Below are 20,317 nucleotides of genomic sequence, written 5' to 3' on the forward strand. Positions count from 1 at the left end.
CCCCCTCACACCCTGAGGTCAAAAGTTGAATAGGTTTCATTTCGGGGCCGTCCAGAAGTGAAATAAAATTAAAATAAACATTTTGAAAAGACTAAATCACTCCAAAATAACAGATACACACACTTGGGGTATTTGGAACCCGTTGACCAAGTTTCAGGTCGAACTCGCACCGCATCGGGGAGATATTTGCTCCACACGCGCACGCACACACACACACACAGACGTCCCTTGCTTTTTAGATAGATTTTAAATATGAATCCAAAATGTTAAATCTAAATCTAAATGTTAAATCGAAATCAAAATGGAAAATCTAATTGTTAAATCTGAATCTAAATGTTAAATCTAAATGGTATATGTTAAATCTAAATTGTAAATGTTAAATCTAAATATAGATGTTAAAGGCTGAATCTAAACGGTGAATTTGCATATTAGCTAAATATGTAGTTTCACCTATGACATTTAGAATTAAATCTGAATGCTAAATCTAAATATTAAATATCACTAGTACAGGGCCCATCGGAGGTATGTATTCATATTGACATTAACAGGCGTTCCATAGTGTGGTTGGTTTTGGAATGACCAAATTACTACAAAATTACGGATGCACATATTCATTTGAATATTGTTCAAACAATATTGAATATTGTTCTGTTATTCGAGGTCTGGGCACAGCCTCAACTGCCAAGATTCTATTGTAAATTATATCCTGTGTTCTTGTTATTCTTCTTGTTCCGGGGAGGAAATCCTATTTCCCAAATGCCAAAAATCACCAAATTTTGCACAAAGGTCCAGTCCAATGCCAGATTGCCTCATGGTGACAATTTACTGTTTATAATTACAATAATTAAAGCTGCCTGGAGACAAAATCAGTTTAATCTATAGTTTAGGAGAGAGAGATAGTACCTACAATCACTCAAACTTTTGACAGGTGTGACGTCACGACCTTTGTCCCGCCCCCAACCGGAAGTCCCGCCTTCCCAAACCGGAAGTCCCGCCTTAGAGTAAAAAAAAAAAAAAAAATTCTTGCACACGCACGCACACGCACACACACACACACACATAATTCACCAGCCCTTCACTGAACTGTTTTAAAGAAAAAGAAAGGTATAAATGCACAATGTTTCTCACCAAATAAAAGAAAAGCACACACACACACACACACAACCATGAAATGCTTTGTAGAAGGGTTTAGTTTGTTAAACCTTTCAAACTAAACGGTAGCTATTCTATTTTTTCCAATATCATACTTACTTAATTCACCAACCCCTCAACAAACCCACACTTTGTTTTTCTTTGAAAAGAAGATGAAAAAAAAAAAAAAAAAGCTTTCCACATCAGACTTACCTCTGAACTTTAAACACACGCACACAGAGAGAGAGGGTTTCAATCACCTTTCTGCTCCAAAACTATTCATGCATTTAAGAAAATGTACAAGTTAAATATTATAGAACACTTGAATGAAACATTAGAAAAGAAGTTGATCGAGGATGCTTAATATAATTTTGATTGTTTAAGTTTTGTGCTTACATCGTTGGTATGAGAGAAATTGTGTCATCTTTGGACAGACAGTAGTGTTTCAGTTGTAAAAGGGGTTAGGCAAAATAAGTCTAGACTTCAGCTTAAACCCCTTTCGGTCAGGCATCATTTAGAGGTTGACATTCTTAATGTATACATATTTTTTTTCTTTCTTTCTTTTTCCTGTCGTGTAATGTGTGTGATCTTTTGAATGACCTTAGATGTTCACAATGACCGAAGAAAGTTTGTAAGCTCTGAAGAGATAAGAGTCAGGGCAGAAAGTGAGCCGCACCCTGGGTGGGGTGAAACAGACATGTTTTGCAAACACACATTCTTCTAGTGTGCATCTAACAGATAATAACGTGACAGTTAGTTAAAACAAGTGTGTATCAGATAATAACGTGACAGTTAGTTAAAACAAGTGACTGCACAAGCTGAAGCATATCTTACAAAAAGCTTTCCAAATCTTACCATTCATAGCAGCAATATGACCATGTCTGACCATCACTATGCATAAGAACGCTCTGAACATCAGACTTACCTCTGAACTTTTCACATACACACACACACACACACACACACGCACACGCACACGCACACGCACACGCACACACACACACACACACACACACACACACACAATTTCAACCATCCCACCAACAAAAAAAAAAAAAAAAAAAAAAAAAAAAAGCAGTCTTGGTGCGCCAGCTATGACTTGTTTTTAAAGTTTAATTGTCTGTTTTGAATGGGACATATTCAAAGAAGGTAAATGTCATAAAACTTATAACACCGGCGGGTTAATTATTTGTTTTGTACTTATATTACTAGTTATTTGTATTTATTCTTATTTCAACTTTATTATTTTTCTTTAATATATTCATAATACAAAAAATTACTATAATATTATTTCTTATATTCATCATTTTTATTGCCTTGAAGGCAACGTAACTTTGTTTAATTTGTTTTTAATTTGTTTAAACAGTTGAATGAGAGAGAGACAACGTTTGTCTCTTTAAGGGGTGATTGACGCTGAGCATTTGCTGGTTACTGATATAAAGAAAATGAGTCTCTATGGGACTTTGACGGAGTTGAAAAAGTAAATAAAGATATCTCCAAAACCCTCATACAAATAAAGCAAAATTCAAGGGTTGTGTGAGCTTTTTAGAATATACTTTTACGCAGAATACGTACCTAATATGATGATAAATATGTTTTGATTATAATATCATGATTTATTCACGAATAACAATGTTTTTAAGACGGACCCGGTTTTGCACCGCCGACCACAGTTTTACCGCGCTGCAGCCGCTGTTTTTTTCCCCCTTGGATCCTCTGCAGCAGCCGTGGTTCCAAAGGGAGGGGGCAGTGCGTGTGTGTGTGTGTGGTTGCATGATTTTTTTTTTGGTTCAAGAGTTTTGCTCCGTTTGAATAGAAATAGTTTCTGAAATGATGGAGCACTGGATTGTATTTTTATAACGACGGGTTGTTTGAATTATTCTGTTTCTGTCTGATTAGCGGAGCGTTGAGGAGATAGGAACTAATAACCGGCAAATAAAGGCAATAAAACTCTAGAAACAATAACTAGGAATAAATAGTTGCTCTTTGGTAAACTTGGTGATATTAAACTCTACACAAACAGTATGGACACATTTACTCCGTTTGATGATGGCCTTTCGGTTAAGTCTGTTCTGTTTATAATTGCCGTGTGTCCGCGCAGAGGTCCGTGTGTTTAGATTTCCGTCCATTTATTCAATAAATCATTCTGCTACTAAACCAGGACCTGTGTGACGTAGCCGGCAAATCGCGCAACATCTATTAAACAGATGAATGATGCTCTAGCGTGATGTTTATTACAGACAAACAATTAGTTAAACACGTTCACATTGAGACAAACTCACTTCTTCTTCATCAACGCGTTACCTATTAAACTTTACATCAGTCACCAAACACTACAGGGTGTACAATAATGTTCCGTTACCCGTCTGCTCCAACGTCAAGACCCTTTAGCTGTCCGCAGCGATGCCTGAGCATAATTTGCGTAAAAACAATAGATGTGAACAGAAATAGCGGCACACATCCACTTGTTCTGGTAAAAACTCGCTTAGATAAAAACAAATCATGGTTTAGTGAAATTATAAATATTTCAGCCAGATGATGCACAATAATTGCATTTGATCTACATTTAAGTTAGAGTTAAATCAGACACGATAAGCATTACATAAACAATTAAATTAACAGGTTTATTTTCACTGAGACATCTGTCCCAGCAGTGTTTCATTAAAGATGCTGCAGATTTGGTGTTTAAGGCAATAAAATTAAATAAGAAGGTGGCGTTTACATAATTGTTACAATCCAAAAACACGGTAAAGAGCAGTTGATGGCAGGTATAGTGGGAACGCGATGACTCCCTGTTTATTTTCAAAAATAAAACAAAGTCTTCCCTCTAATTAAAGTAAAACTGGAAAATTGAAGCAGCGTGTATTAGCACTTTGAAGTAGCTCCTGTTTTAGAAAGGTTGGTGGTCTATGTCATATACTAAAAACATTTCCTTTAATGTAGCGTAACTGTTAACCTGAAAATGTATTGGTTACATGTAACTTGTCTTTATTTGCATCTTTGATTTGAAGAAATTCAAAAGCAATCGGTTAAAGTAAAATTAGAACAAATGATAAAGGTATGTTACTGTTTATGGTGTTAAAGTCTGACACACACACGCACACACACACACACACACACACACACACGCGCACACACGCGCACACACGCACACACACGCACACACACACGCACGCACGCACGCACGGTTTAGGATAAATACGAGAGTGAAACAGCTTCAGGACCACCACTCTGCTGACAAGAGAGAAGGGCAACACATCGCAAAACACCGAGGTCAGATTGAAACAGAACTAGAATGGCAGGTAATGTGTTTGCAAAATTTTAAACATCTGCGTTACAAAACTGCGTTTTCACATTTTCAACGTTTCATTCTTTTTAAAAAGCCAGAGTTCACGCAAGGGATAAGCACATCTACCCCGGTGAGTAACGATTATTATTGTTTTTTGATTGTTGTTAACATTTGTTTAAAACTATTCACTTCTTGCTTTTAGTGACCGCTCAAGAACTTCAGGATATACAATTAACGCAGACGGATATCGGTAAATATTAATTATTTTTCTTTTTTCTAAATTGTTTTCAGTAAGCATGAATGATATGTATTTTTGTTTGTAATTCGTTTTTTATGTTTTCACAGATTTCACTGCCAGGGCTGAATTATTACATGAAGTTTCGGACAACAGCCTCGGTAATGCTATAGCCGAGATTGAAGAAGCAGAAGCGGCCGCACGCTCTATTTCAATCAACAATCATAACCCGGCAGTATTCTTGGGAAGTTTGGAGCCTTCGCTGCAAATTGCTCCAACTCACCCCCGATCTAAACCTGGTGCTAGTGAGAATCGTCTAAAAAGGAAGAAAGGTATACGTGCTGAAATGCATGGTAAATTGTTTTATTATGAATTTGGTGTAGCTTGAAAATACTTAAATTTTTTTTTTTTTATTTATTTTTTTTTTATTTTATTTTTTTTTTTTACAGCAATCAACGTGAAACCACAAACTTTGCCGGCAGCAAGACGCAACATCACGCAAGCTGAAATCCACCCAATTGCAACTTCAACTCCAAAGCCCAGAGAACGACCATCAAGCCCGAAACCAACTACACCCAGACGCGATGCATTGCTTCAGCTCCAAAGAGCACCTGTGAGACCGCCGCGACAACGCAAGATTCGCCAGAAAAGATCAACCACAGTCAAAAGATTGTTTAACGGTATGTCATATTTGTGTGTTAATAACAGTAATGTGTTAAGGTATACATTTGACAATATCGTGTGACCTTTCTTTTTTCTATATTTACAGAAACCAACGAAAGGCTGAACGAGATCCTCCAGAAACCACCGCAGACAACGGACGCCGCGGATCAAAGCCAGCCTCAGGCGACGAATGGATTGCGTCAACAACGCAGAGTAAGAAATCGCGCACAACAACAACAACAACAACATCAACTGCAGCACGTCATACCTCTGCAAGCGCTTTGTACCGTCGTAGGAGATCTGATTTCAGTCTTCAAAATGTGTGTGACAAACAGCAATAATGTTATCTAACCAGCTGCAGCATTTTTTTCTGTTTCATAGCATGCAAATAAACGATTAACGACATAGTATGTATAGAATTTTTCTTTAGATATGGATGAAAATGAAAATGAGTGTTTAGCTTCTGATGAGAATTTATCTACTGCAGACCAATTAAGTAGCATTACAGATCCGTTGGATTTACAAAATAGGTTTCACTTAGACGATGGCGTAGATACCCCTTCAACAGGTGTAGGTCAAAGTTCGCCGTTTCATTCAGCCAACATAGAAAGAGTCTTGGAGTTTCTGGATAACATTTCTCTGCCAGCACTTTCACCGCAAAATGAATCAGTACTCAATGAATACACAGAAGACACCTTTAGGGAAAGCCCGCTTAGGTCACCAAATCGCGATCCATTAAGCCGGCTACAAATAGCGTTAGAAAACTTCGACGAAACATTGCAGTATCATTCAGCAGCAAACGTACACACATTAATTCAAATGCTAGAAGCCATCTCTCCACCCCCTACACCGCAAAATGATTTCTTACAAATTGACAACGATGCATCTATAGCGGTTTCCCCACAAAACTCACCAACTCACGACATGCTCAGCATGATAGAAAGAGCATTACAAAACATTCGGAACTCACCTACACACTCAATGCATAGCAACTCACCTACGCATCTCCCCCCATCACCTTATTCTTCATACACAGACATAGATACGCCTCTCCAGAGCTCCACAGAGCTTCTGCAGAGCTGCGTACACACAGATGTAGAAATGCAGCCGCAGAGAGGAGGAGGACCGGTGGGGGGTGGTCACACAACTAACAACGAACATGAACACATTGAGAGTGTTAATACGAATGGTAATTCGGCAGAAATTAGCCACGAACGTTTTAACACGCTCAGATTGAGACGATCAATTACGATTCCTAACCTAGGCGAAGTCCCAAGTATTGCGACATTTTATCGCGATGTGATGGGGATTATACAGGATTTGGCCAATGAGACGAGATCACACGCTTTGCGTAGCGATGTTGTACAATTTCAATTATCTAGTGAAAATGTACACAAACATGTTACAATCACCGTGGATGATCATCGAGAAAACATCCAACCCGCTTTTGAAGATTTGCTCGATCGTTTAATGCAGTCAAACGGTAACATTGTCGAGGATGAAGATATAGAGCTATGCGTTCAGGTAACCAGGAATCCACGAGGAGGAGCGAAACGCAAACTTGAGAAACTTTTAGACTGTGAAGTCCTAAACAAAAAAAGACGTTTCTTGTACATCGTTGACAATAGATCCGACCAACTATGCTTTGCCATTAGCTTAGCTCATGTCATGCATCCCGACCTCACAGATAAAGAGTGTGAGAGTATCGGTAAGAATATGCAACACATGGTCGGATTGAGCGATCAGACAGCCGTCACTTTGAACGATGTTGAAAAATTTGAGAAAATTCTGGGTCGGAAAATTATCGTATTTTTCAAAGACCCCAGGACCCATTTTGAGACAAAATTCTCAGATCGTTCCAGGCCCTTGTTTCTGTTTTTGCTACAAAACCATTACTACGGGATAAAGGATCTCAAAGCCTTTGTGGGTGTGAAATTCATTTGTGATTTTTGCTACGAACCGCGTGATGATAGCCATAACCATCGCTGCATCGGTTACTGCGGCGTGTGTGAAGAACGAGTGTGTCCGACCGAAGAAGTGAGGTCCTTAATTTGTCCCGATTGTAACAGGACGTGTCGTTCGGTGTCATGTTACAACAGACACAAAACGGTCTATCCACCGAGGGTGAAAAGCAAATGCAGTGAGGTAAAAAAATGCGGACAATGTCATCTAATTTACAAAATAGGTACAAAGGGGGATGTGCATAAGTGTCCGATCTCAAAATGCGACATTTGCGACGAGAAAAAACCTGGCGACGATCACCTGTGCTACATCGAACCTTTAGCTCCGCGCATTGATAAATCATATTTGATTTTTTATGATTTTGAAACTTTTGCGGATGAAAACAACGAACACAAACCATTTCTAGTTTTTGCAAAAACACAGAAAGGTGAAGAGAAAGAATTTTACGGTCCTGATTGTGTAAAAAACTTCATCACACACTTTAGGAGCAATAGATACAAGGGTTGCGTCTTCATAGCACACAATGCTAGAGGCTTTGACAGTTACCTGGTTTTCAATGGTATACTGAAAGCGGGTGTATCACCTCAACAGATTCTTATGACAGGTTGCAAACTGTTATGCTTCGAAGAACCCGAGTATCGTCTCAAATTCATAGATTCACTCTCCTTTCTTCCCATGCGTCTTAGCGCTATGCCATCTGCATTGGGTTTGAACGACCGGAGCAAGGGGTATTTTCCTCACAAATTCAGCTCGGAAAAACATCTCGACTACGTCGGGGCCTACCCCCCTCCCTCAGACTACGGTGTAGAACGCATGTCCGTTCACGAGAGGGAAGAATTTGACGCTTGGTATGACGAGGTACGTCAGGGGGTCTTTAACTTTAGAGAAGAAGCCGTGCACTACTGTAAAAATGACGTTGACATTCTCGCTAGGGGTTGTCTTAAATTTAGAGAGCAGTTTTTAGACGACACAAACGTAGACCCTTTCGGATCCATCACTATCGCAGGTGCTTGCATGAAGGTGTTTCGCACTAATTATCTGCAGCCTAAAACCCTAGCGATACCACACCCAGACAATTACAAACAAAATCACAAAAGTTACTCTAACGCTTCAATTCAGTGGTTAGAGTGGATGCGCTACGATCAAAAGACCTTCATTCAGCATGCTCTAAACATAGGAGAGAAACAGATTGGAAGTTTTTTCGTTGACGGGTACGCAGAGCGTAACGGTGTGAAAACTGCATGGGAATTTCACGGTTGTTTCTACCATGGATGTTTGCAATGTTTTAACCCCGCAGAGACATGTCCGATGAGGAGGGTTAAATTCGGTCAACTGCACGCGCGCAGTGAGGAACGACTGGAAGAGTTAAAGACAAAACACGACGTCGTCGTCGTATTAATGAGAGAGCACGAATGGGATGAAATTAAAAAATCACACACCGAAGTTAAAGAGTTTATCCAAAGGTATAATGCTCCTGAGCCTCTTTACCCTCGCGATGCGCTTTATGGTGGAAGAACGAGCGCTTTAAAGCTGAGACACACAGCTGGTTCTGATGAAACTGTCCACTACGTAGACGTGACATCCCTCTATCCTTATGTAAACAGTACATGCTCTTACCCAGTTGGCCATCCTACAGTCATATACAAAGATTTTGACGACCCTTCGACATACTACGGTCTGATCAAGGCTACAGTGTACCCACCCCGCCGTCTTTTCTTCCCTGTGTTGCCTTACAAAAGTTTATGTGGTAAACTACTTTTCACACTTTGTCGCACATGTGCGGAAACCAATAATCAACAGGGTTCCTGTGAACACGACGATGACGCAAGAGCTCTAACGGGTGTCTGGGTCACGCTCGAATTTAACAAAGCCCTGGCATTGGGCTACAGAGTGAGTAAGATTACAGAAGTGTGGCATTTTGACAAGAGCAGCGATACCGTCTTTACAGGTTACATGCACACATTTTTGAAAGGCAAACAGGAAGCGTCCGGTTACCCTCCAGAGGCTACAGATAATGACACTAGGGAACGTTACATCAGGGACTATAACGAACAGCAGAATATTCTTTTAGATGCAAACAAAATTGAAGTCAACCCTGCAAAGAGACAAGTTGCTAAACTGTGTCTTAACAGTTTGTGGGGTAAATTTGCACAAAGGGATAATTTACTTAAAACCAACATCGTCACAACACCTGATGAATTTTTTAAGTACTTGTTTTCAGGTCAATACAAAATAGAGTACTACGACGTTCTTGACAACGACAGAGCTCTAATCAGATGGAAATACACCGACAAGTGCATCCATCCCCCAGGTAAACAGAGTAATGTTTTTATCGCAGCATTCACCACAACGCACGCACGTCTGAAGATGTACGACTATCTGGAAAAATTGCAAGAGAGAGTCTTTTACATTGACACAGATAGTTTGATCTATGTAGTAAAAGAGGGCGACTCACCCCTGGCTTTGGGTAACTATCTAGGCGATCTGACCGATGAATTGGCAGGAGACAGCATTCAGGAATTTGTATCAGCAGGTCCAAAAAGTTACGCGTACCAAACGAGAAACAAAAAAAAAGTGGTCATGAAAGTAAAAGGTATCACACAGACCAAAGAGTCTGCTGAAAAGGTGAACTTTGACAGCATCAGAGATCTGGTGGAGGGGTACATGCGCAACTCTCGCGATGAGATCGAAATCCCGCAGCACACCATCAGACGGTATAAAAAGGGGTTTGTGTTGAAAAATCTATCATTCAACAAAAAATTCAGGGTAGTTTATGATAAAAGGCGTCTTTTTGAAGACGGAACAACTCTACCATTTGGTTATTAAACTCGTCACTCACACACTATGGAAGAAATAGAATTTGAACCTAGATTTATTTTTCCTTTTTCATGTTTAATCGTTGGTCCTAGCGGGTGTGGGAAGACCTATTTTGTAAAAAATGTATTAAACAACTGTAATCATGTTATGAATATTGTACCTGAAAATATTGTGTGGATTTATACATGTTTTCAACCCATCTACAATGATATGCAAAAGATGAATAAAAATATAAAATTTGTCAAAGGTCTACCTGATTCTTTTGAAGATGAAAACCTGTTTCCTCCGGATCAAAAACATTTGATTATTCTGGATGATGTTATTTTTCAGGCTTCAAACCACCCCGAAGTTGTAAAGATTTTTACTCAATTTCGACATCATAGAAATATGAGTGTCATGATGTTAACCCAAAATATGTTTCATCAAGGTAAACACAGTCGTACTATAAGTTTGAACAGTAATTATTTGGTAATGTTTAAAAACCCCAGGGATAAACTCCAAATTAAAATATTGGCTCATCAGATTTATCCTTCACAAAAGGCATTTTTTTTAGAGAGCTTTGATGACGCCACCAAAGATGTTCACGGATATTTAATAGTAGACCTCACACCCATATGCCCAGAGCTATACAGACTAAGGACCGGCGTGCTGCCTCACGAACGTCTGGCCGTTTACACCCCCAAAACGTAAATCATCATCATGTCGGCACGTATAAAAAGAAACGCTCCCTTGTTGGCGGCTCTGTATCATGCCTCACCCAAGAAACGAAAGGACAATGCTTAAGAGAAACACCCCGGGAAGCGCCCGAAGGAAAAAGAAGAAAAAAGTCGTTACTATCCCCAAAATGGATTACTCCCGAGAGAGAATTAGCTGCCGAACGGACTGTGGGAAAAACAAAATACTTTATCATCGCCGTGGATTAACATTTCATCTTAAATAACTGTGATGCAGAACACATTTTATTGTCTTTCATCAATAAAAATGTTTATTGAGCATATTTTGAGTGTACATTTTTAAAGCAAAATACACGCGGGTAATGGCATAGTATAAGCATAAAAAAAGTAATTCATAGAACATCAACTTAAAGCGATCCTTGAGACCTTGAGTTTAACAGTAACATACCTTTATCATTTGTTCTAATTTTACTTTAACCGATTGCTTTTGAATTTCTTCAAATCAAAGATGCAAATAAAGACAAGTTACATGTAACCAATACATTTTCAGGTTAACAGTTACGCTACATTAAAGGAAATGTTTTTAGTATATGACATAGACCACCAACCTTTCTAAAACAGGAGCTACTTCAAAGTGCTAATACACGCTGCTTCAATTTTCCAGTTTTACTTTAATTAGAGGGAAGACTTTGTTTTATTTTTGAAAATAAACAGGGAGTCATCGCGTTCCCACTATACCTGCCATCAACTGCTCTTTACCGTGTTTTTGGATTGTAACAATTATGTAAACGCCACCTTCTTATTTAATTTTATTGCCTTAAACACCAAATCTGCAGCATCTTTAATGAAACACTGCTGGGACAGATGTCTCAGTGAAAATAAACCTGTTAATTTAATTGTTTATGTAATGCTTATCGTGTCTGATTTAACTCTAACTTAAATGTAGATCAAATGCAATTATTGTGCATCATCTGGCTGAAATATTTATAATTTCACTAAACCATGATTTGTTTTTATCTAAGCGAGTTTTTACCAGAACAAGTGGATGTGTGCCGCTATTTCTGTTCACATCTATTGTTTTTACGCAAATTATGCTCAGGCATCGCTGCGGACAGCTAAAGGGTCTTGACGTTGGAGCAGACGGGTAACGGAACATTATTGTACACCCTGTAGTGTTTGGTGACTGATGTAAAGTTTAATAGGTAACGCGTTGATGAAGAAGAAGTGAGTTTGTCTCAATGTGAACGTGTTTAACTAATTGTTTGTCTGTAATAAACATCACGCTAGAGCATCATTCATCTGTTTAATAGATGTTGCGCGATTTGCCGGCTACGTCACACAGGTCCTGGTTTAGTAGCAGAATGATTTATTGAATAAATGGACGGAAATCTAAACACACGGACCTCTGCGCGGACACACGGCAATTATAAACAGAACAGACTTAACCGAAAGGCCATCATCAAACGGAGTAAATGTGTCCATACTGTTTGTGTAGAGTTTAATATCACCAAGTTTACCAAAGAGCAACTATTTATTCCTAGTTATTGTTTCTAGAGTTTTATTGCCTTTATTTGCCGGTTATTAGTTCCTATCTCCTCAACGCTCCGCTAATCAGACAGAAACAGAATAATTCAAACAACCCGTCGTTATAAAAATACAATCCAGTGCTCCATCATTTCAGAAACTATTTCTATTCAAACGGAGCAAAACTCTTGAACCAAAAAAAAAATCATGCAACCACACACACACACACGCACTGCCCCCTCCCTTTGGAACCACGGCTGCTGCAGAGGATCCAAGGGGGAAAAAAACAGCGGCTGCAGCGCGGTAAAACTGTGGTCGGCGGTGCAAAACCGGGTCCGTCTTAAAAACATTGTTATTCGTGAATAAATCATGATATTATAATCAAAACATATTTATCATCATATTAGGTACGTATTCTGCGTAAAAGTATATTCTAAAAAGCTCACACAACCCTTGAATTTTGCTTTATTTGTATGAGGGTTTTGGAGATATCTTTATTTACTTTTTCAACTCCGTCAAAGTCCCATAGAGACTCATTTTCTTTATATCAGTAACCAGCAAATGCTCAGCGTCAATCACCCCTTAAAGAGACAAACGTTGTCTCTCTCTCATTCAACTGTTTAAACAAATTAAAAACAAATTAAACAAAGTTACGTTGCCTTCAAGGCAATAAAAATGATGAATATAAGAAATAATATTATAGTAATTTTTTGTATTATGAATATATTAAAGAAAAATAATAAAGTTGAAATAAGAATAAATACAAATAACTAGTAATATAAGTACAAAACAAATAATTAACCCGCCGGTGTTATAAGTTTTATGACATTTACCTTCTTTGAATATGTCCCATTCAAAACAGACAATTAAACTTTAAAAACAAGTCATAGCTGGCGCACCAAGACTGCTTTTTTTTTTTTTTTTTTTGTTTTTTTTTGTTGGTGGGATGGTTGAAATTGTGTGTGTGTGTGTGTGTGTGTGTGTGTGTGTGTGTATGTGAAAAGTTCAGAGGTAAGTCTGATGTTCAGAGCGTTCTTATGCATAGTGATGGTCAGACATGGTCATATTGCTGCTATGAATGGTAAGATTTGGAAAGCTTTTTGTAAGATATGCTTCAGCTTGTGCAGTCACTTGTTTTAACTAACTGTCACGTTATTATCTGATACACACTTGTTTTAACTAACTGTCACGTTATTATCTGTTAGATGCACACTAGAAGAATGTGTGTTTGCAAAACATGTCTGTTTCACCCCACCCAGGGTGCGGCTCACTTTCTGCCCTGACTCTTATCTCTTCAGAGCTTACAAACTTTCTTCGGTCATTGTGAACATCTAAGGTCATTCAAAAGATCACACACATTACACGACAGGAAAAAGAAAGAAAGAAAAAAAATATGTATACATTAAGAATGTCAACCTCTAAATGATGCCTGACCGAAAGGGGTTTAAGCTGAAGTCTAGACTTATTTTGCCTAACCCCTTTTACAACTGAAACACTACTGTCTGTCCAAAGATGACACAATTTCTCTCATACCAACGATGTAAGCACAAAACTTAAACAATCAAAATTATATTAAGCATCCTCGATCAACTTCTTTTCTAATGTTTCATTCAAGTGTTCTATAATATTTAACTTGTACATTTTCTTAAATGCATGAATAGTTTTGGAGCAGAAAGGTGATTGAAACCCTCTCTCTCTGTGTGCGTGTGTTTAAAGTTCAGAGGTAAGTCTGATGTGGAAAGCTTTTTTTTTTTTTTTTGCATCTTCTTTTCAAAGAAAAACAAAGTGTGGGTTTGTTGAGGGGTTGGTGAATTAAGTAAGTATGATATTGGAAAAAATAGAATAGCTACCGTTTAGTTTGAAAGGTTTAACAAACTAAACCCTTCTACAAAGCATTTCATGGTTGTGTGTGTGTGTGTGTGTGCTTTTCTTTTATTTGGTGAGAAACATTGTGCATTTATACCTTTCTTTTTCTTTAAAACAGTTCAGTGAGGGGCTGGTGAATTATGTGTGTGTGTGTGTGTGTGTGTGTGCGTGTGCGTGCGTGTGCAAGAATTTTTTTTTTTTTTTTTTTTTTTTTTTTGACTCTAAGGCGGGACTTCCGGTTTGGGAAGGCGGGACTTCCGGTTGGGGGCGGGACAAAGGTCGTGACGTCACACCTGTCAAAAGTTTGAGTGATTGTAGGTACTATCTCTCTCTTTTAGGCTTCATAGGTCACGTTTGAAATTGCTGTTTGTTTAAAAGTTTGTTTTGATCTCCACTGTAAACATTCATTTGATTGACATTGTCAGAAAAGTTTTCACAATGCATTGTGGGATGTGGAGTCCCATAGACAGATGCATCGAATTGTTTTTACTTCATTCTTACCATGATTTCTTGTGTTTCTTCACCAGACTCAGAGAACAGTGATTTGACTGAGAATATATTTGCACTTTATTTAGATATTTACAGTTTAATTGTATATTTGTACACATACACCGGTGTGGAAATTCATGGAGTTTTTTTCAAACTTTGAACCACTTGTGATCCAGCAGTTTCTTTAACCCGTCTCGACAGGCAGGATCTTTTGTCAGGCACTGCATGGCAAAGATGTTTCCCCCTGGAGAGTAAAATGAAAGGAAGATTTTAGAACAGATTGTCTATAAATCAGGAGTGTCAAAGATTCAAAAAGAAGCTGCTATTTCTAATTTGACCAAAAGGGTCTCACCATAGTATATAAGACTGTTATTGGTGCACGTGCACTTATTTTCCTATCATGCCACAGTTTTAATAATATCAGAATTAGGGCTGTCACTTTAACGCGTTAATTGCGATCAATTAATTACAGAAAAAAATTAACGCCATTAATCGCTTAATTTTTTTTCTTCTCATTACGCGCGTTCCTATTATACTCAATACTAATGCATCGGCTACAACAGTAGAACCTGAGAAGAAGTTTTTGTGCGCTTGAATTTTAGTTAAAAAAAAAAAAAAAACACATCAGATGGAAAACTAAAGCCCAGTTGTGTGCAAGAAACAGTGTGTGGATCAGTGGAGCTCTGCTAGCCTCCAGGCTTCCAGCGGAGCTCTACCACCTCAATGCTAACTATGTAGCAGCTAGCACATCAATGCTAACTATGTAGCAGCTAGCACGGACAGCGGTCCTTCGGACACTACAGTAGACCGAGTGGCCAGTCCACACTGGACAAGATGACAGGGTTCAGCGCCAAAATGAATAAATCCATGAGTTGTTAATGTTATTTTTGATGTGCTAATTTACAGTACTGTGATTGATGGGTCTGTTTTATTTATTATATATAATCTGAAGGAGAGAAAAAGCAATGAAGACTGGAAATGTCTGTTAAAAACAATAAATCACTTTATAAAGCCCAATTTGTTATACATTATGTTTTCAATCTGCCACATTAATGTCATTTAAATGAAAACACCTTAAGTTGAGGGCATTTCTCAGCAAATTTAAGCATGATTAATTAAAAGCACAATATTTTTAATCTATTGACAGCACTAATCAGAATGTACTTTCATTTATTGGCACAACAACGAAGGTAAAACGTTTTCAATCGTCATTATTTAGTGCTTATTATGCCATTATTATACTGGTTTGAACCACTTTGACACCCCTGCTGGACAGTATAGTCAAGTGTTTGTGTTTGCATGACTTACAAAAAGAGAGACTGTTTATGAACAGTGTTTCTCCTTTCATGTGTTCTTTTGTGCCATAGGGTTTGTGCGTGTACAGGTTATGAAGGAGGAGCCCGATCTGCCACACCGTGGTTTGTTCAGCCTGGTACTTCTTATGGCGGAGAAACTCCGGTGGGGCAAAAAAACGTGTACCTAGAATCAAAAACAAATGGAACATAAAAAGCAGTTACAACGAGAGTCAAAGAGGAAATTTTGTGGAATCTAAGATGTGCAACCAAGAAAAGAATTAAACACCAACCAGCAAATCGCTCATAGGGCACGTCTTTGACCCAATCACCACAGCCAAAGTCAATGATCTTTACGGATGGGGTTCCATTGGTGTTGGAAATCAGGACGTTTTCTGCTTTAATGTCCCTGTGGAACACCCCATTTTCATGCATTATGAAAGCTGCTTTGAGGATTTGCTGAATGATAACCTGTAACAGAAAGAGACAGAAGGGTTAGGGTAAGACTGTCTTTATACATATGTTTTATTTGCTAAATTAAACAAACTTCCACAATTTAGGATATCTGCAAAGAATAAAACTTGGCACACACGGGAAAAAAAACGATTATTAATACTAACTTTGAGTTGTTTAATGCATGCACATGCTAGCTCCTAAGCCCCATTACTCTCAAAGCTAAAGCTAGCCTGCAGGCTAACGCGAGGAAAGTTGTTGCTAGCGGTCTTGAAACATCGCAGGAGAAACGCAGCAAAAAAAACTCGGTAAAAAAGCAAGGCAAGTCAAATTCTCTTATCTGAGAACATTTTGGGTTTGATGATGAAGTGTTTTGTTTTGTACAAATGTGAACATACTTGATTTTAGTGTTTGAAGGATTTTATTTATGATTAAGGAATACATTTTACATTGTTTTGTACTAAAACTGAATAACGAATTTGGTTGACAAATAATCAAGATTTCAATTCTGACTAAAATAATGTTGATTATTATTGTTTTCTATAATCGAGCAGCCTTAGGTTATGGGGCAGTGAGGGGAGGAGTTTGGAGACACAGTGATTAAAGTCGTGCTTACCTTCACTTCCTGTTCCTGCATCTCTCCATTCTTCATTTTGCAGTAGTTATGCAGATCCATGGCATTGTCAGGAAGTTCCATAACTATGACCACCTCATCTTTAAGATCAACAATATCCACCAACTCAATGATTCCGGGGTTATATTTGCACCTTTCACCGAGGTTACCGGCCGCTTTCATCAACAGCAGCGTCTCCAAAACCTTCATCTCCCCATTCTGGAAGTTTAGAAAACAAACAACCCATGTTTCAAAAACGAGCCCCAAATCTGAGAATTTCTGCAATCATTGATGAGAAAAATACTTACAGCCACTTGACAGTATTTCACCTTGGCCTTTGGAATATGTTTTAGGGCTATCTGCAGGACAAAAATCAAGCATTTAATCACAACGTTCATGGTTTTTAAACACTAAAATCAGTGGGAATGTGTGTAAAATGTGATACACTTTTGGGTTTTTCAGAGTATTTTTGTAACATTTTTCACTGTCGTATCAAAACTGAAATCTGAACTAATCTGTTCAACCGACTGATTATGACACTGGGCCAGGGTTGGAGTCAATTATAATTATAATTGTGTAATTGATAATAAATTACAATTATGACGTACCTATAATTGTAATTGGAAATATGTGTTGCTGTTGTTACTGTAATTGAATTGAACATGGTAATTGTAATTGTCATGTCAATTCTATAAAAACTGTCATTTACGTTTAATTAAATGCAAACATGGGGAACAGGGTTACTGTTCTATGGCTTACACACACATAGTTAACATTTATTACTGTTTTATTATTCTGTTTTTATTGTAAACTTTTAAATAAAATAAATAATTATTATTATTAAAATATGTTTCATATCACGTTTACCTGTTGGTTCTCTTAAGGATCATTTTACCATTTTTTGGAAAATTGAAATCTAGGGATATACTGACAGAAAATAAGGCTCAGACTCCCACACCGAAAATATTAAAACTTATATTTTCCTGGATAAAGAAGCCTAACAAGGAAACCAAGAGACGTGAAACAAATTAGGTGATAGATAATATTTTTTAGTGTATCTTACAGCTGATTTAAGACATGGTTTAAAACTGAAAAGAGATGCTAACACAAAAGAAGGGTCACAGTTAATGGGGTGATTTATTAAAGGCACAGTAATTGTGGTTGATTGTAATTGAACTTTAGTAATTGAGAACAAAATTGTAATTTACCTTTAGGGGAAAAATAATCATTTCAATTTTAATAGTAATCGGAAAAAATGTTGGTCGCTGTAATCGTAATTGAGTTGTAAGTGAACATGGATAAATGAAGACGTAAATGTAATTTTTAAAGGCTGAAAACACTAAAACTGTGTGCAAATTGTGTGTATAAACTTACAGATTTGCCATCAGACAGGTTAATACCGGCGTAGACGCTCCCAAAACCACCTTTACCGAGCAGAAACTGCTCCTTGTATAAATACTCAAAATCCTCTGCAAACACACAAACAGACACATTGGTTTGAAAATGCAACAATTTAGACGTTCGGACAGAAACGCACACACAACTGTAACTTCTAAAATGACTTCATGAACCATCAAAGATCAATCATTCATCAAAAATCCTGAATTTTAATGCATATTACCTTGGGCTGCACAATTGATCATATTTTAATTTTGGTTGCCATAATTAAATTAACCTGATTGTTTGCAATATTTACCTTGAAAATACGGGTTCTACACTCGATAATAGTGTATTTTATATTGTTTAGCTTTGTTCATCTTACCTCTTTTTCGGATCCAGTCTTTCTCTGTTTCATCTAAACATGGTGAGTCAGGGTAAACCTGAGAATTGTCCTCCAAGAGAATGCAAGATGGAAGCTCCTGAAACCCCTCCACAACCTTTGGTTTCTTGCTGTTTGACAGTTGAACATTGTCTTCCTCAGCCTTTCTTTTCCGGCCCCTTCCCGTTGTGAGCAGCCGGTCCTCATCCTTGAGTGGGCCCTCAAAGTGTCGTGGGATGGGTCCTTCTGAAAAGAAGAAATTATATAAATCGATAAAGGCAATATTGTAATTTTCTATATTGCCAAAATACAAAGCGCAATATATCTTGAATCTTGATACATGGCCCAGTTCTAATACAGACTGAAGGGGTAAACATTATTAGAAGTACAATGAGTGCCTGCGATAATCACCACTACAGATAAGGCTTGTTTAGCTTTGTTCATCTTACCTCTTTTTCGGATACAGTCTTTCTCTGTTTCATTTAAACATGGTGAGTCAGGGTAAACCTGAGAATAGTCCTCCAAGAGAATACAAGATGGTAGCTCCTGAAACCCCTCCACAACCTTTGGTTTCTTGCTGTTTGACAGTAAAACATTGTCTTTGTCAGCCTTTCTTTTCCGGCCCCTTCCCGTTGTGAGCAGCCCGTCCTCATCCTTGAGTGGGCCCTCAAAGTGTCGTGGGATGGGTCCTTCTGAAAAGAAGAACATCAGCATGTTAGTGTGTCCTCCACATTTCTTGTATATTTCAATGATTAGAAGCCAATGTTAGCACCGCTTAGTGTTCACTTCTAACAGAAAAACACAACAATCTGTCCTTTTTCCAGGGTTGGGGTCAATTATAATTGATAATTAATTACAATTATAGCGTAGTTGTAACTTTAAATATCTGTTGTTGTCGTGATCATAATTGAATTGTAATTGATTTCAGATGATTCACTTTGTAATTGTAACTACCCTGAAAATATTATAAAAATTGTTAATTATTAAAACTGGGGAACCATGTTACAGTTCTATGGACTGTTCTGCACATATGTAGTTAATAATCAGTGATTAAAATTAGTTTGATATCAAGCTTTCCAGCATTTTACCATTTAAAAAAAAACATTGAAATCAAGGGGTATATTGACAGAAAAAAAAAAATTGTATTTTACAGCTGATTTAGAACCTGTTATTTTAAGAGATGCTAACATTTATTAGGTCATTTATTTCAGGCTCAGTAATTGTGATTAATTGCAATTGATTGAACTTTAGTAATTGAGAACATAACCAAAACAAATAGATGAGAGACAAGGCTGTTATATATATATATATATATATATATATATAAAACCCTTGACATTTTTGACTAATTTACAGCAAATAAATACACATTTATCACTGATTTAAAGCTAAAAGGTCAAATATACACTCCCAGTAAGTCTTCCCAGTAAAAAAAATCTATCTTATAAAAAATCTAAATTACACAGAAAAACTGAGTTGTAAACACTAACCTTTGGTCAGGTTCTGTACATGCCCGGGAAACATTCCTCGGAAATCCATGAATTCTGATG

At 37.7% G+C, this 20,317-nt stretch overlaps 1 protein-coding gene across 1 annotated transcript; it reads right to left on the reverse strand.

Moving 5' to 3' along the window:
- Positions 1-14,799: 14,799 nt before the first annotated feature.
- Positions 14,800-20,306, reverse strand: LOC114476899 (serine/threonine-protein kinase pim-1-like). Its single transcript, XM_028468900.1, has 9 exons — positions 20,258-20,306; positions 19,217-19,459; positions 18,771-19,013; positions 18,383-18,477; positions 17,317-17,367; positions 17,012-17,227; positions 16,236-16,413; positions 15,959-16,129; positions 14,800-14,894 (listed from the first exon to the last, which is right to left on the reverse strand). Exons 1-9 carry the CDS (start codon positions 20,304-20,306, stop codon positions 14,800-14,802), a joined length of 1,341 nt encoding a protein of 446 aa, XP_028324701.1.
- Positions 20,307-20,317: the final 11 nt, after the last annotated feature.

The sequence above is a fragment of the Gouania willdenowi genome, chromosome 15 (assembly GCF_900634775.1).
Source record: "Gouania willdenowi chromosome 15, fGouWil2.1, whole genome shotgun sequence".
NCBI lineage: Eukaryota > Metazoa > Chordata > Actinopteri > Blenniiformes > Gobiesocidae > Gouania > Gouania willdenowi.